We start from the raw sequence: 17,051 nt of genomic DNA, 5'->3' as shown, positions 1-17,051 counted from the left end.
GTAAATTTTGCATTTCATGTTGAAATCATGGTCCCAGAGTATGAAGGAAGACTGGAGAGGCACAGAATCCAAGCTGCTTGAAGTCTAGTGTGAAGTTTCTGAAGTCAATAATGATTTGGGGGGGCCGTGACGTCTGCTGGTGTTGGTCCATTGTGTTTTATCAAGTGCAAAGTCAATGCAGCCATCTTCCAGGAGATTTTGGAGCACTTTATGCTTCCATCTGCTGACAAGCTTTATGGAGATGCTGATTTCCTTTTCCAGCAGGACTTTAGCACCTGCCCACATTGCAAAAACCACTTCCAAGTGGTTTGCTGAGCATGATATTACTGTGCTTTATTGGCCAGCCAATATGCCTGACCTGAATCTATGGGATATTTTCAAGAGAAAGATGAAAAACAGTCGATCCAACAATATACAGATGATCTGAAGGCTCAATAGTGCCTCAGCAGTGCCACAGGCTGATCACTTCCATGCCACACTTCACTGATGCAGTAATTTGTGCTAGGAGCAAGTCATTTGCTGTAATATGTCCTGCCAATCAAGTATTGAGTGCACAAAAGAACATACTTTAAAGAACTTGAACTTTTCTGTTTTGCAAATCCATTTTTTGATTGATCTTAGGAAATATTCTAATATTTTGAAATACTGGATTTTGGACTTTCATGAGCTGTACGCTCTAATCATCAAAATTTAAAAAAAAAAAACTTTTGAAATGTTTTACTTTACATATAGGGAATCTAGAATATATGAAAGTTTCATTTTTAAAAATAATTTATAATAAAAAAAATGAACTTTTTGATGATATTCTAATTATATGACCAGCACCTGTAATTGGCATGATACATTTTTACTTGACAAATAAAATGTTATATTTGGTTTATTCTGTATTATTTTTGATTCATTATTTCTAGTAGATTAAAGCGAAGGTATTACCGCAAATCTGTGTTCAGGATTGATCATACGGAAGGTTTAATAGATGGAGCATAGGGCACATCAATTAAGTCCATTTCGATTTATGACTATCGCTGCCTTAAATAAGTTGCAGTTTTCGTAGATATATAAAAACTATGCTTTTTGTTACGAGTAAGCAGAGCGCGACCGACTTAAAGGTAGATATTTACCCTGCATCCAATGTTTAAGGTCAGAACTGACGAGTTTGTGTCCGGGAAGAGCACTCAAGTCGGCCGAAGTGACTTTTCTAAAGCGATACCGGGACTGCAGTGAACGAATAATTGAAGATATAAAATAATCAGAATAATCAAAAATCTAAATTAATGCATAACCAATGATTCATTTCTAATTGGAAACACAACCTAAGAATGAGAATCATTTGAAATTGGAGTCAGATTAAACGAGTGAAATTAAATAAACTTCACAGATGCGCTGAAAAGGCATACACGCGTTAACCTTCGCCCAGGCCGTCGGATTCCGTTTTTGGGCCGATGCGGGGTTCCTTACACCAGAAAGCGAAAAAAACATACAGTGGGTGGCACTCTCTCCTAAACTAGTGTGTCTAATACAGAAAAGAAAATGTCCTACGTGTGCACAATGTATGTCGCGCGACTTACTTACCTGCTCGCACCTTCCCAGCCTCACACACAACGTGATGACTGGAAAGACTGACAGTAAAATGCAACTGTACACTGTACCAACAAAATCAACAAAGGACTCTTCAAACAGGTAATAAACACACATACAATTTACAATGAACAATATAAGGAAAAAAAATAAAACAGTGCAATAAACCACACACAAGCAAACAACCAAATAGAAAAAGCAAGTTGAGCAAAACAGCTGGAGATGCGGGGGAGATACAGGGTTTTAACCGGGGCGTTGAAAGTTGATTGGCAGCGTGAACCGGGGACGGCATCAGAGTGACAGGCCGATGGACCAATGGGATTTGAAACACATAAGACAAGACTACCACACATACATCAACATGACGCACACGCAGCGTGCGTAACAATTGGTTGTTAACTGAACTGTGTTTGCTATAGGAATTGTCACCAGATGTCCACTAGAGCTGAGGCTGAAGAAGGTAACAGGTGGAGTCAGTTGGAAGGCTGTTCTATCCTACCGTAAGAAGAGAATTTATTTTTTGGATTCCTTACTTGTTGCAGGTTTATAAACTGCTTGCAATCTCTTTTGTTTTTGTTGCAACTGGCTCAAAATGATCAATCTTACAACTGGATTTAAATTATGAAATTTTGCAGGTTCTATTAAAGCCAGCAAACTGGCAAGTGGAAAGGTAGCAAATTCAACTTATGATGAGAAGAAATTTGAATTTGGAGATCCTTCTTTAGTTGAAGAACATGTTGCAGCAGGTTAGTAAATTTTCTGGAAAACACCTTTCTTATCAGAGTTACTGGAACATAATATAGAATTCAAAATCTCAAGCTCAAAGTAGAATCAGTCACAATCAGTAAATAAATATAAAAAATTGTTTTGTGTTATAAAATTGATGGCTTATAATCTTGGATTCTGATTCAATCAATTTAATTCATCATTCCAGTTCACCATATCACTGCACAGAACTCATATGGTGTGTCTCATTTTGAAGGTTGTGCCCTTCAGAGATCGTATTTGTCATAAAGGATGCCTTATTTCAGAAAATTAACCATTATAAACTTAAACCGTTATTCCTAGTCAAGTGTCAAGGTTTCTTTATGACTTTAGAATGTAGTGGTCAGTTTACTGAAATAAAGCACTCTCATTGATGTATGTGGCCGACAAATGCGCCCTAAAAGGCTGCATTTACACTGCAAGTCTTAATGCACAGATCCGATCTTTTGACCATATCCGATTTTTTGGCCAGTGTGTTTACATTCACTTTAGACGCGACTAGTATCCGATATCTGTGTTTACATTACTTCCTGCCCCAAAATGATTGTCATTGATAGTTTTACATGCGCATGGTAGATCCACGGGTTTTGAATAAAAATTATTTATATATTTCATGTCGAGTGGCCATGATTACGTGTCAGAATGGATAAGTTAACAGCTGTCAGTGTCATGGATGAATTGCAGCGCAAAATCTGACTGAACGGATACAGACCGGAAAAAAAGGTAATTTGCGTTTGATATTTTATCTACAGTTATTAGTTTTAGAATTCCATTTTTTTTCAAGCGAGCTAAGGAGAGAGACAGCGCGCACGCGCGCGAGAGAGATAGCTACAGTGAAGCTTTTGGCTTATAAGAAAAACAACAACGCGGCGGTCTCTTTTAAATTAACCGGGCAAAGGTTGAAATTGCTGCGAATTGCTGTTAAAAAAAAGCTTCGAATTTTTAGTGCGAGTGCATACAAGCACGTCTGCTTCATAACACAGCATTGAAGCTACCTTTTAGTGAACAAATGTGTCGCCCTCGCCTTGTGGTGGCTTGGAATTCCAATGGGAATCGGATATGCGTGTTTAGACGTAGGTCGCATGTTCAGAGATCGGATATGTATCGGATTTAAAACCACATTTGGAAGTGGCTCAGATCGGATGCGAAAAAATCGGATCTCGTGTGGTTTTTTGTGTTTACACGTGTGCAACTAATTCCGATCTGTGTCAGATGTGAGCAAAAGATCTGATTTTCTGTGCCAGTGTAAAGGCAGCCTATGTTCCCGTTTTTCTTTTGTTGTCATAGTGATTCATTGTTTGATTGATTAGATTGACCTGTTTCTTGTTACCTTCATTAGTTATCTTGTGTATTTATAGTCCTCAGTTTGTTTTTCATAGTCCGTTCTCATCATTTCTGTGGTGGTTTGCTGTTTCTCCTTGCATTCTCATGTGCTCCTGCATGTTTTTTTTAATTTGGTTCATTGTTAATAAAAGTGACTGCTGTGTATAGATCATGCCTCACACTCTTTGCTGCAACCAGCTGTGACACATTGATTATCTGTCTTGTTTTATTTTTGTCAGCATAATATTGTGTGAAGGTGTATTCAGTAACTGTACAAAAGAACAGTTAAGAAAGCACTTCATAAAGATGTGGAAATTTTTGCAGCAGATCAGCAAGATAACTTAAGTCAATTTTATATCAAAATTAAACTATGTAAGAAACATAAATCAAAATGCCAATGAATATTTACCCAGGGTTTAGAAAGTTAACTATTTCAAGTGTCCAAAGCCCTATTGTGTTTTAAGTATGATTACAACGTCAATTTCAATTTAAAAAACTGATGCACAGTGTGTTCAATTTTTACCTATTGTTCTGAGTAGATCTCGACAAACTGAATAAAAGTGAGAAATGGATCAGAAGGTGGAGCCAAAGAGCATACCAACCTACACATACACTGTAATACAATTTTGGTTGCCAGCATTTCCTGTGAAATTCACTTCACTAAAATACCTACAGGTGAGATTTTTCAGTGCTGTGATAATATACATTTGTATAAACGACTGTATAAAAGACAGTGGAAATTTCACAAATAAATCTTAAGTATGCTAAAGCTTTGCAAACATTTAAAAAAAAAAAAAAAAAAAAGCCATTCAAAGTCCATCAGCTTTTAAAACAGAGTGCAAACATGTGGGGTTGCTCCCTGCATTGTTTTCTTGTCTTAGATCATATTTCTGGATTAATGCCCACAGTTCCTCTGAAAATAAATACACACAATATCCAATGATCAAAAAACAGCATATACTCATGATACAATTAGTCAGACATAACAAAAGTGTCATTTTAATCACTGAGTATGACACCATTTTGTGCACTGGTAACTTTCCATGGAGGTTAAAGGTTCTTTATGGAACCATTCATCTTATCAAAAAAACCTGTAATCTGTCTGTCACATGTTCCACCTGTGTGCTTTAATTTGCATTCTTATGGGTGTTACACTATAAATTCAGTCTAAAATACAGATTTCAACTCTTTGATTTCTCCTCAGCATCACCGCAAATGCTCTATTTGGTTGAAACCTAAATTATACGATTTATAAGAGGCATCTTCTTTTCTTAGAACTGACTTTTTAATTTTTTCCTTGTTTATCCAGAAAATGTCTAGTTCACGCATATTTTCTTTATTCTCATCTCCGGATCGAAGTGCTTATGATGATAAAGATAGTGACAGTTCTCAAAATGAAAGGTTAGTATATTTTATTTTATTATTAAACCAATACTGAATTATTTCATAAATTGGGTTTTTAGAAATAATTTGATGTAATTTTAATGTCTTGTTATCTAGATGTACATTTATATACAATGCAAGGTAAGTTTATAAGGGTAGGGTTATAACTTAAGTTTATAATGAAGTAGAGGTACATTTATGTACTTTTATTTTACACTGACTTTAAATTAGAATAAATTTTATTAAAAATAATAACAATTATGATAACTTTATATTGTAATTATACATGCCCATGCCAGCTTTGTGGCTTAACTGATGGTATATTAACACAATAAATTCTAATTTGTTCATGCTTAGTTTCATAATCATTCAAATATAATATTAATTAAAAAGTTCCAAACAATAATAAACAGATTAGTAATGCATAAACAATAATAAACAAGTGTAAAATATTTTATGTATTTATTATTTTTAGTACTGAAATTCCCTTGTCCAAGCAGCATTTTGCACTCAGATATTAAAAATGGCATAGTGCCCTCAGACGACCACAATGATAAGATTATTTCCAATATAACAATGTTACCTTACTTACGGTATGTGATTTTTGAATATTTTTAAAGAAGAAAACATGTAGTATTAAGCTGAATTAATGCCCAAAACCTAAATAATATTTTAAGATTTTTTCATATACAAATGTATATTTTTATCTTTACAGTAAGGAAATGAAGGGAGAGGTTCACAGTCATTTAGAGGAGAGCATTCGTCCATACATTGATCTAATCGACACTCTGCGGTCAGTTGGCGTTCACAAGGACTTGGCATTACCGACTATTGTAGTGATCGGAGACCAGAGTTCTGGAAAAAGCTCTGTGTTGGAAGCGCTGTCTGGTGTTGCATTACCAAGAGGAAGCGGTGAGGACTGGTTTTACTCTACTTTGCTGTTGGATATTCATATACACTCAGTGACCATTTGTAGGTAGCCCACACCCTTCAGCATTGCTCTATTGTACTTCGAGCCTGAAATGTTGACACAAGGTAGGATGGATCCATAAATTCAAGGTGTTTATACCAAAGTCTGACTACCATATCTGCATGTCACAACAGAAAGTTGGTCTGGCAGCAACAAACCACTTAAATCAAAATTTCATCAGATTTAAATCAGATTGGCTAATCAGATATTTGCATCAACAAGCAGGTGTAGAGGTAAAGTGGCTACAGAGTGTGTTCAAATTGAATTATAAAGGCCCGTCGACACCATGAACCATAACTATAAAGATAACTAAAATTATAACTATATTGGCTTCCACACCAGCAGACGATATGGTTTCGTTTTTCTAAGCTTGCTGCAGTAATGTCTCTACCACTTTAAATGCTCAAGCTCTTAAAGCAGGATGGATTCTGATTGGCTGTCAATAGCCGCTTTTCCACTATCGGCCCAAACAGTTCTCATTGCGTAACTGTTCCATTCCGTGCCGATCCGGGCCAGCTGGTACGGTTATGGTTTCATATTCCACTGTGGGGCTGATTATGGCCTCTGTTTGGAATGTAGTACAAAAGCGTCTGTCGTTGCCTTGGTAACGCAACGGTTTAATGATGATGTGAGATGTGAATAACGACCGCTTTATGGAGGATGATCAAATATTTATTTTAATTTGTATTTACATCGCTCAAATAGAGAAACTGGTAGCCAGGCAACAGAAGTGACCAATTATGAGCGGCGGCGTCTCTTCACGGATTCTACCAGCACGATTTAGACAACCGTGCCGAGAACGGTTTGTAATCGTGCCGTGCCGAACCAGGCTCAGGTGGAAACACAACTGGAACCGTTCCTTACCATTCTAATGGGGCGTTCACACCAGGCGCGAATAAATCGCGCTATTCGCGCGTAGTTGGACGCTTGAACATTTTGAGTTTACTCGCTTCATTCGCGCGTGAAATTCACTTCACAACAGACGTGAATTCGCGTCATGAGAGGGGCTTCTGCCAGGCGGCTCGTCTCGTTTCTGCACACTTCCTCTGAATAAACACATCAACTCGTCAGCCGGAAAGTAGTTGTAAAATACGGCGAATAAGCTCAATTTGCCAGCTTAAGCTAGCTTGTAGTCTCAATATGTGTATATATAGCTCAAATTGAGTAAAGAGCGTTTTTTACAACTTACCAGATTGTCCGACCTCCTCACTTTCTTCCAAGCAAAATCCTTTTCATTCCTGTTTCTAAAAAAGCACAAAGATGTATCGTACAGCGAGGATGATTTTGTCCTCCATGTTCTTTCGGATTTCTGCCTCCTCACGCTACGTCGTCACTACTAGAGCAAGCTCCTGATTGGTTAACGTGGCGCGAATTTTCGCCAAAGTTCAGATTTTTCAACTTGCGCGAATCACGCGTTATGCGCGTCAAAGGCCGAAACGCTCTATTCGCGCGAATCGCGTCATTCGCGCCGCAGGATGTCTATTCGCGTCTTTGCATTGACTTAACATGTAAATCACTCGCGCTTAACGCTTCATTCGCGTCTGGTGTGAACGCAACCGCTCGGTCCGAGGGTGGAAAAGCGGCTAATGTTTTTATAGTTTGGCAGCTGGAAAAAAAAAAAACGTTCTGAAATTGATTCCAATGATATATGTTCTCTGTCTGTGCCATAATAATTATAGTTGTGGTTTGAACTTTGCTATTCATTTACATACAAAATTTTTAGAACAGTATCTTTATCATTATCGTCTATGTTGTGAATGAGCCTTAATAATTAAAGAATGATTATGTTTGTCAGCACACGCACTGTTTTTTTGTATATATTATCTTGTCACATAATATTCCACTGTCAGTTTTCTTGATTGTTAACTGAACTGTGTTTGCTATAGGAATTGTCACCAGATGTCCACTAGAGCTGAGGCTGAAGAAGGTAACAGGTGGAGTCAGGTGGAAGGCTGTTCTATCCTACCGTAAGAGGAGAATTGAATTCGTGGATTCCTCACTTGTTGCAGGTTTATAAACTGATCACAATCTCTTTTGTGTTCTTAACTTGATGTTTTTTTTTTTGTTGCAACTGGGTCAAAATGATCAATCTTCAAATGGATTAAAATTATAAAATTTTGCAGGTCCTGTTAAAGCCAGCAAACTGGCAAGTGGAAAGGTAGCAAATGCAACTTATGATGAGAAGAAATTTGAATTTGGAGATCCTTCTTTAGTTGAAGAACATGTTGCAGCAGGTTAGTAAATTTTCTGGAAAACACCTTTCTTATATTCTAATATAGAATTCAAAATCTAAAGCTGAAGTCACCGCCCTGTCTTCCTGTTTCAGTTAAAATTACATCAACACATTTGCCATGTCCAAAATCGCCCCTATACCCTTAAATAAGGCACTATTTGAGGAAACTCAAAAAAGATTAATTTTGTCCCACAATGCACCTCAATAATGAGTGTACAACTGATGTATGCTCAATGAATAGAGAATACCCGTAATGCACGGTGAGAGTCGTACGCCGAATGAATTCCCGCGTCTTGCCAGAAGATGGTGCCCACGTCTGAATCTTCCATCCATCGATTCATTGATTTTACAAACCGCTTGTCCGTGGCGTACAGCATAATACAATACAGGTAAAAATTAATTTTTAATTGATTATTAAATTGTTTATCTAAGGTTTATACATAATTTCCATGACAGAATTCAAGATAAATCCTTTCATCTTACTACTGGAGCTGCCAGTTTGCTAAGTTTCAAATGATTATTAAACAACGAGTACAAACTATTAAAGCTGTCATGAATTGAGAAATAAACTTTCCTTGAGCTTTTGATATATAAGAGGTCATCATACTATAAGAATATCCTGTAAGTTTCAGAACTGAAAACTTCCTTGATAGTCCAATAAAAGCTTTTATTGACTTCTTTGGTAAATCAATCACATTTCGGCGCAGGCTTAGTTGTTTTTTACGATATGGACTCGACAGTCATGTGACAACATGTAACTGTGTTAATTCCATTGTCTGATCTGATATGTCATGATTCATGTACAGTCAGATGTTCTTTGTCTATGTGTCAGTAAATCAAACCAGTGACTAACAGTCAACTTCACGTTTTTTTTTCTCTTAGTAGGATGAAAATAATCTGTTATTTAAAAGGTGATTAAATTATATATAGAAAGTGATCAAAGAACGCTTCCTTTACAATCGCTGGAGCTGTCAATCAAACAGCGCGAGTTTATCAGTGACTGAGTTCTGGACTTGCGCCAAAACTCCCGTTTTATTTAATGAATCTCTTAGTTACATCGCATTTGCCCTGTAAGTTATGAAGAAACCATTCATTAGTATGCAGAAATTGAGTTGCAATGACGGGATCACTGCTAATACAACTGAGTTTTATTTATCGACACAAGTCATGTTTAACGTGAGAGTAGGTCTATTATAGCCTCTTTACAATGGCTTGTTTTGGCAGTGATTGACAGCATTTTTTGAACTGGCTGAATCATTCCAACTTCCAGTTTTACACTTTTATTCACTAAATGAGCTTATTTCAAGTTTGATGCCTGCTACAGGTCTCAAAGTTGGCATGGGGGCAACAAATGGCTGAAAAGCAAGAAATTTTGAAAAGATTCAGCTGGGAGAACATCTAGCAACTAATAAAGTTAATTGATATCAGGTCTGTAACATGATTAGCTATAAAATGGATGTCTTAGAAAGACAGAGTCTCTCAGAAGTAAAGATGGGCAGAGCTGTGAAAATGCATAAAAAGTTTATGGAAAACTTTAAAAACAATGTTCCTCAATGTCAAATTGCAAAGGCTTTGCAAATCTCATCATCTACAGTGCATAACATCATCAAAAGATTCAGAGAAACTGGAGAAATCTCTGTGCGTAAGGGACAAGGCTGAAGACCTTTAGTGGATGCTTGTGGTCTTCGGGTCCTCAGACGACACTGCATCACTCATCAGCATGATTATGTCAATGACATTACTAAATGGGCCCAGGAATACTCCCAGAAACCACTGTCGGTAAACACAATCCGCCGTGACATCTGCAGATGCCAACTAAAGCTCTATCATGCAAAAAGGAAGAGATATGTGAACATGGTCCAGAAGCGCCGTCGTGTCCTGTGGGCCAAGGCTCATTTAAAATGGACTGTTTCAAAGTGGAAAAGTGTTCTATGGTCAGACGAGTCCAAATTTGACATTCTTGTTGGAAATCACGGACGCCGTGTCCTCTGGGCTAAAGAGGAGGGAGACCTTCAGCGTGTCATCAGCGTTCAGTTCAAAGCCAGCATCTCTGATGGTATGGGGGTGCATAAGTGCATACGTTATGGGCAGCTTGCATATTTTGGAAGGCGCTATGAATGCTGAAAGGTATATAAAGGTTTTAGAGCAACATATGCTCCCCTCCAGATGACGTCTATTTCAGGAAAGGCCTTGTGTATTTCAGCAGGACAATGCAAAACCACATACTGCAGCTATTACAACAGCATGGCTTCGTCGTAGAAGAGTCCGGGTGCTGAATTGGCCTGCCTGCAGTCCAGATCTTTCACCTATAGAGAAAAATACATCAAAGATGACAAACTCTTCAGCAGCTGGAAACCTATATCAGGCAAGAATGGGACCAAATTTCAACATCAAAACTCCAGAAACTCATTACCTCGATGCCCAGATGTCTTCAAACTGTTTTGAAAAGAAGAGGAGAGGCTACACCATTTTAAACATGCCCCCGTCCCAACTATTTTGAGACCTGTAGCAGGCATCAAATTTGAAATGAGCTCATTTTGTGCATAAAATTGTAAAATTTCTCAGTTGTTATGTTATCTATGTTCTATTGTGAATAAAATATTGGCTCATGTGATTTGAAAGTCTTTTAGTTTTCATTTTATTTAAATTTAAAAAACGTCCCAACATTTCCGGAATTCGGGTTGTAGTTAATTTTGCAGTGTGTGTGTTACAGCCCAGAATGAGCTGGCAGGAAAAGGGGTAAGAATATGTGATGACCTCATCACTTTAGAGGTCATGTCACCAGATGTGTGTGACCTCACACTGATCGATCTACCTGGAATTGCCCGAGTCCCAGTAAAAGGACAACCAGAGGATATTGGAAACCAGGTGAGCAGTATAATTCGATTTTGCATGCCACATTCTGTACCGACATCCAGTTTTAAAAATATTTTCATGTCTTGCAGATCAAACGTCTGATTATGAAATTTATTGAGAAGCAAGAGACTATAAACCTGGTAGTGGTGCCTTGTAACACTGACATTGCAACAACAGAAGCATTAAAAATGGCACAAGAAGTAGATCCTGAGGGCAAAAGAACTGTCGGTAATGAAGCAATGATCCACACAACATCTAATATTGCACCAAATATATTTGAGGACTTCAAATCATCAAATGCACTTTTTACAAAATAAATTTTTTTTATTCTCACAGCCATTTTGACCAAGCCAGATCTCATAGACAAGGGAACAGAGAAGAACATCCTGGACATTGTCCACAACAAAGTGATTCCTCTCCGCAAAGGTTACATCATGGTGAAGTGTAGAGGACAACAGCAGATTGATGAGAAAATTCCTCTGGAGGAAGCGACAGAAATAGAGAGAGATTTCTTCCAAAATCATGACTATTTCAGGTTACAATCTGAGGAGAATATCATTATAACTTTTTAGCATGTATTAATTTGTGAATTCAAATTCATTTTGATATGTTTTGAGGTGCATAAAGTAATAACAAAAAATGTCAGGGTGACACAAATGTCCTTATTAAAAGAATGAAAAGTGAATGTAAAGAAAACCTTAAAGGGTTAGTTCACCCCAAAATGAAAATTCTGTCATTAATTTCTCACACTCATGTTGTTTTAAACCTGTAAAACCTTCGTTCATCTTCGGAACACAAATGAAGATCTTTTTGATGAAATCTGAGAGCTTTCTGTCCCTCCATTGACAGCTATGCAACTGAAACTTTGACCTTCAAAAAGTTCATAAAGAGATCGTAAAACTAATCCATATGAATTGAGCAGTTTAGTCCAAATTTTCTGAAGAGACACGATCACTTTATATGATGAACAGACTGAATTTAGCCTTATAATCACATATGGATTAGTTTTACGATCTCTTTATGAGAACTTTTTGAAGTGTCAAAGTGTCAGTTGCGTAGCTGTCTATGGAGGGACAGAAATCTCTCAGATTTCATCAAGAATATCTTCATTTGTGTTCCAAAGATGAAAGAAAGTCTTACGGATGTGAGTAATTAATGACAGAATTTTAATTTTGGGGTGAACTATCCCTTTACATAGTTTTTTTCACAAAATATTTTAACAAAACTTATATAGCTTATATTTTATATGTTTGTCCACAAAATCATAGGCCATATGGCATACCCAACATGCAGGGAAAAAATGTATTAGAAAGTATCCCTGCAGACCCTTAAAGGGATAGTTCACCCAAAAATGAAAATGTTGTCATCACTTACCCTCATGTTGTTCCAAATCTGTATGAGTTTCTTCCTTCTGTTGAACACAAAAGAAGATATTTTAAAGAATGCTGGCAATGAGGGTTTCCATTGACCTATGGAGGTCAATGGCTACCATCAACTGTCTGGTTACCAACATAAAAATATCTTCTGTTGTGTTTTACAGAAGAAAGAAACTCATGCATGTTTGGAACAACATGAGGGTAAGCGATGACAAAAGTTTCATTTTTGGGTGAATTATCCCTTTAAGACAGTAAGTCTCAGATATACTTTACCTTTATGTAACAAGGCAAAGTTAGTTCAGATTGTAAAATGTAATATTTATTATTAATTCATAAATTTAATGTATAATTCATGAATAATTCATATTTGAAAAAAACTCTTTATTAATGCATAATTTTTGTGATGTTCACTTTGTCCATTATGTTTTTTTCATTACCTGTTTATCAAGCTACAGTAGGCTATACGATTTAAAGTAAGCTCCATCTAAACTAAGTGTCTTCTCTTTTTCTACAGAGGCCTCTTGAATGAGGATAAAGCGACTATTAAATGTCTTGCTGTCAAGCTGACTCAGAATCTTGTTGATCATATCAAAGTAAGTTTGTAAATGTCTCAACCTAAAAGTCATGAATTTGGTGGTACTGCATTTTGTGGTTTGTGAGAGACTATAACCAAATTGTGTCTCACCTATCTTTGTCAGAAATCACTGCCACAGCTCAATGAGCAGATCAAAAATCGGTTGTGGGACGTGAGGAATGAGCTCAAGGAGTGTGAGGCTGGACCACCAGAAGATCTTAAGGGAGCCAAACAATTCCTCACTGAAGTAGGATCTCAAGTCATCACATCTTCATGCTTACGAGAATTATGATTAGGGGCTCCAAGCTGCTGGAACCCTATGTACCAAAACATTTCTTAATACACATTTTGTGATACAGACAGATCCTTTTGTCCGTAAAATTAGCTGCCCCTTAAAAGAGATACAAACCTATGGAGCCCCTAAAATAAAAATATAGACTTTCGCGTACACACAAGAAACATATCGCGTGCTCGCGCGTTACAATTTCCGGTTTGCGTACAGCAAGAAAACAAGAGCATGGATGTGGATGTGCATGAATTAATAGAGATCTATTTTAAACTTGGACTTCAATACAAAGACATTGTTTGCGTTCTTGCATTTCGACACAGAAGCCTGTTCCGACGAAAAGAATACTCAAGTATTGAAGACGCTATTGTATTTATTCAGCATCAACTCCAAACATCAGGCCAGCTCCATTGATACAGGTGAATGCATTTAAAATGTAAAGAAAACAGATTGCATATCAGAAAAGAACATGTTTGCTTAATTTTGAGCTCGCTAGATCCTGGTGGTCTAGAATTCAGGAAAGCCCGATGTCTCCATCGACGCAACTATTTTGCAAAAGGACCAAATTACATCTGGCACTTTGATTCTCATGACAAACTGAAGCCATATTGTATTTGCATAAACGGCTGTATTGACGGCTTTTCACGAAAGATCATTTAGTTGAATGCGTACACAAGCGGTGACCCGAAGGAAATCGGAGTTTGAATGGCAAGATATATGCTATTTTGAGAAAATTCAGAATTTGGAAATCTGTATTGCGAATAAGAATTTTTGCAATTACCTTACCGTCAAGTAAAAAGAAGTTCATTTTTTAAATTGGTTCATTCTGTTTAAATCCACTGTGTTTTGTCTTATGCCTTGTATGAACAGCACCTGAAAATGTTCTCTGTTCAGATAATGCCTGTTTTACCTCCTCAGATTTGTTTTTGCTGTCTAATGATAGTGTAACAGGCTCATGAAACAAATTTTATTTTTTCTCACAGACCATAAAAAGATTCAATGATCAAATCAACTCCTTATCATCAGGAGAAGTGATGAGTGAGGAAAATTTGTTTGTCCAGCTCCGGGCTGAATTCAAGGAGTGGAGTGATCATCTTAACAGTACAAAGACATCCTGTCAGTATATTTCCAAACATGCTACAACTTTGAATTTACTGTTGTTTTTCCTTAGAGTTCTGATGAAAATGAAAAAGTCAGTTAATTTCATAAGAAATCTAATTTGTCTCCTAACAAGTTTGCAATGCAAAAGAGTTGAGCCAGAATAACAGAGGGAGGGAACTGGTCGGCTTCAGTAGCTACAGACTGTTTGAGATGATTTTGCAAAAACATGTGGCCAAACTTGAGGAGCCAGCCATTGACTTACTCAATGCCGTCAAAGGTACCATCACATATCTTTGTGTTTAAAGACTTATTTAGGTTATTTTGGAGAGCCTCGGTTATAAAACCAAAAGATTTAGATCACCAACTTAATGACAAATTTTATCTTCTTGACTTTATGTATTTCTTCCGAAGAAATCATCATCTCACAATTCATTGATGTGGTGAGTCAGTGTTTCCGGAACTACCCTGTCCTTCACAACATTACTAAGGTAAATAATGCTCTTAATTGGTGGCAAAACTTTTATCCAATTAAAACAAGTTCCCTTTCTTCTGTACTTTATCATTTGACATTTTCATTTTACACAAAGGACAAAGTTAAGAACATTCAGTTAACCCAGCAAGAAAAGACAGAGACGAGGATCAAAGAGCAGTTTGAAATGGAAAACATGATCTACACTCAAGATCCCATCTACTTGAAGATCTTAAATGAGATTACAAATGAGACATTTTCAGAAGATCAGTTACCAATCTTTGACAAAAAGTGCAAGTACAGTCATATGCTGGAGGCATATTATGAGGTGGATCTTCTTAGTTTTCATTAACAAATTACAGTGCAGTGCTCGTGGTGTGGAACTTAGTATCTCATTGTTTCCTTTCAGATTGTGGTGCAGCGGATGGCTGACCAAATGCCCATGATGATCTCTTTTTTCATGCTGAAGCAGACTGCTCAGCTCCTGTCTACTGACATGCTGAGTTTACTGGAAAAGCCAGATGTGCGTGAGCTCCTGTTTGAGGACACTGATGTCAGCAAAAGGCGCAAAGAACTACGAGCGCGCCTGAACGTTTGAGTGCTGCTCAGGAAGCAATTAGCACTTTTTGTACTGATTAGAGGATATTATCTGAAAATACATATAATACACTGTAAAAAAAAAAAATACAGTAAAAAAATGGAAGCTGTGGTTGCTAGTATTTTACCATAGAAAAATACAGTAGCAAACTTTTATGGTTTTATGGGACATACATTTATGTTAAAAACATGTTAATCTTATAATGTTATATAATCTGACTTTCACTTAAATTTCATTAAAACAAGACAACAAAGTTCACCAGTGATCGCTAACCCTTTATAGTGCTGCATACGTTCAACATCAATAACTTATTTGCAGTTACGTGGTTCTGATGATGCGCAAAATTCAGCTGGAGGGCAGGAAGTAAAGAAACTACAGAAAAAAAAACTACAGAAAAAAGGTAAAAATTTCGAGACACAAATTTGTAAGTTTTACAGAATCACAAACTTTCTGAGAAAAAAGTTTGAACTGCAAGATATATAGTTGCTATTTTGAGAAATTCAGAAACCTGTATTGCGAATAAGAATTTTTGCAATTACCTTAACATCAATTAAGTTTGAATAGTATAGTTCATTCTGTTGCTTTGTCTAATGTCTTGTATGAACAGCACCTGAAAATGTTCTCTGTTCAGATAATGCCTCTTTTACCTCCTCAGAAGATTTGCTTTTGCTGTCTAATGATAGTGGAACAGGCTCATGAAACAAATTTTATTTTTTCCTCACAGACCATAAAAAGATTCAGTGACCAAATCAACTACTTATCATCAGGGGAACTGATGAGTGAGAAAAAAATGAGGGTTCTGTGAACATGTGGTTCTGGTGAAAATTCTGCTGGAGGGCAGGAAGTAAAGAAACAGAATGGAAGACATAGAGGAATGTCCGCATTGTAGCGGTTTAGACACTATTTCAAAAGATAGATATAAGCAAAAAATCACTAAATATGTTGAACGTGATCCTTATGAAGAGGAGCGATTTTTCTACTGAATTGAAAAACTTGCCTGCCATCGAGGCGGTAGATATAGAGAATATGAAGCTGCCGTCACGCCATATTGAGTTCTAGTCTGGTTTGTTTATATCGCGCTGCCTTTCTGCTAGTGAGTTAAAGGCAGTAATTTTGATTTTGTCGTGATTGTGAAAAATGTCGCCACTGTAGGTCATTCATGCTGAATCAAGAATTGCAACAGGAGCTCACATCATTGTTCAGGGAAAAAACTGGACGGTGTAACGCCTTTTCTACATGTAAAAACACTAAGGGAAGCAGGTTGAGGAGGTGACGGGCAGAGGCCGTATAGCAAATCTAATAATGTCACTGATTGAACCCACTCCCTATCACTCAATAATATAATCACATTGATGAGTGTTTTTTTGAAAGTGTTGTATTTTGTTTGGTTTAATAATTAACATTTGCCAGTATGACTCTCACCCGGCTTGTGAATGAGCTTAACTTGCATACAGCCACTTTAAAACTGTCTCCGAGCTTCTATGGGTTTGATTTTGGTTGTCATTTATTGAAATAAATACAAAAAAAAAAAAAAAACAG

The 17,051-nt window shown here is 37.0% G+C and overlaps 1 protein-coding gene across 2 annotated transcripts in view; it reads left to right on the top strand.

The window, feature by feature from the left end:
• Nucleotides 1-16,379, top strand: part of LOC127506664 (interferon-induced GTP-binding protein Mx3-like) — a 41,002-nt gene extending 24,623 nt beyond the window's left edge. The window contains exons 1-17 of one of the 2 annotated variants that reach the window (XM_051883345.1): nt 4,198-4,341; nt 4,976-5,067; nt 5,765-5,961; nt 7,906-8,028; nt 8,143-8,253; nt 10,966-11,120; nt 11,198-11,336; nt 11,445-11,643; nt 12,999-13,077; nt 13,183-13,305; nt 14,328-14,460; nt 14,579-14,722; nt 14,857-14,933; nt 15,033-15,242; nt 15,324-15,437; nt 15,831-15,912; nt 16,237-16,379. In XM_051883345.1, the coding sequence (XP_051739305.1) occupies nt 4,234-4,341; nt 4,976-5,067; nt 5,765-5,961; nt 7,906-8,028; nt 8,143-8,253; nt 10,966-11,120; nt 11,198-11,336; nt 11,445-11,643; nt 12,999-13,077; nt 13,183-13,305; nt 14,328-14,460; nt 14,579-14,722; nt 14,857-14,933; nt 15,033-15,242; nt 15,324-15,437; nt 15,831-15,912; nt 16,237-16,256 (2,106 nt within the window). In that variant the 5' untranslated portion in view covers nt 4,198-4,233 and the 3' untranslated portion in view covers nt 16,257-16,379. Of the gene's footprint in view, nt 1-4,197; nt 4,342-4,975; nt 5,068-5,764; nt 5,962-7,905; nt 8,029-8,142; nt 8,254-10,965; nt 11,121-11,197; nt 11,337-11,444; nt 11,644-12,998; nt 13,078-13,182; nt 13,306-14,327; nt 14,461-14,578; nt 14,723-14,856; nt 14,934-15,032; nt 15,243-15,323; nt 15,438-15,830 lie in introns of those variants that run through there. The other variant, XM_051883346.1, reaches the window with a different exon arrangement.
• Nucleotides 16,380-17,051: the final 672 nt, after the last annotated feature.

Source organism: Ctenopharyngodon idella, chromosome 24 (genome assembly GCF_019924925.1).
Source record: "Ctenopharyngodon idella isolate HZGC_01 chromosome 24, HZGC01, whole genome shotgun sequence".
Taxonomy (NCBI): Eukaryota; Metazoa; Chordata; class Actinopteri; order Cypriniformes; family Xenocyprididae; genus Ctenopharyngodon; species Ctenopharyngodon idella.
The sequence above is the reverse complement of the archived record's forward strand: the minus strand, read 5'-3'. Positions and strand labels throughout refer to the sequence as shown.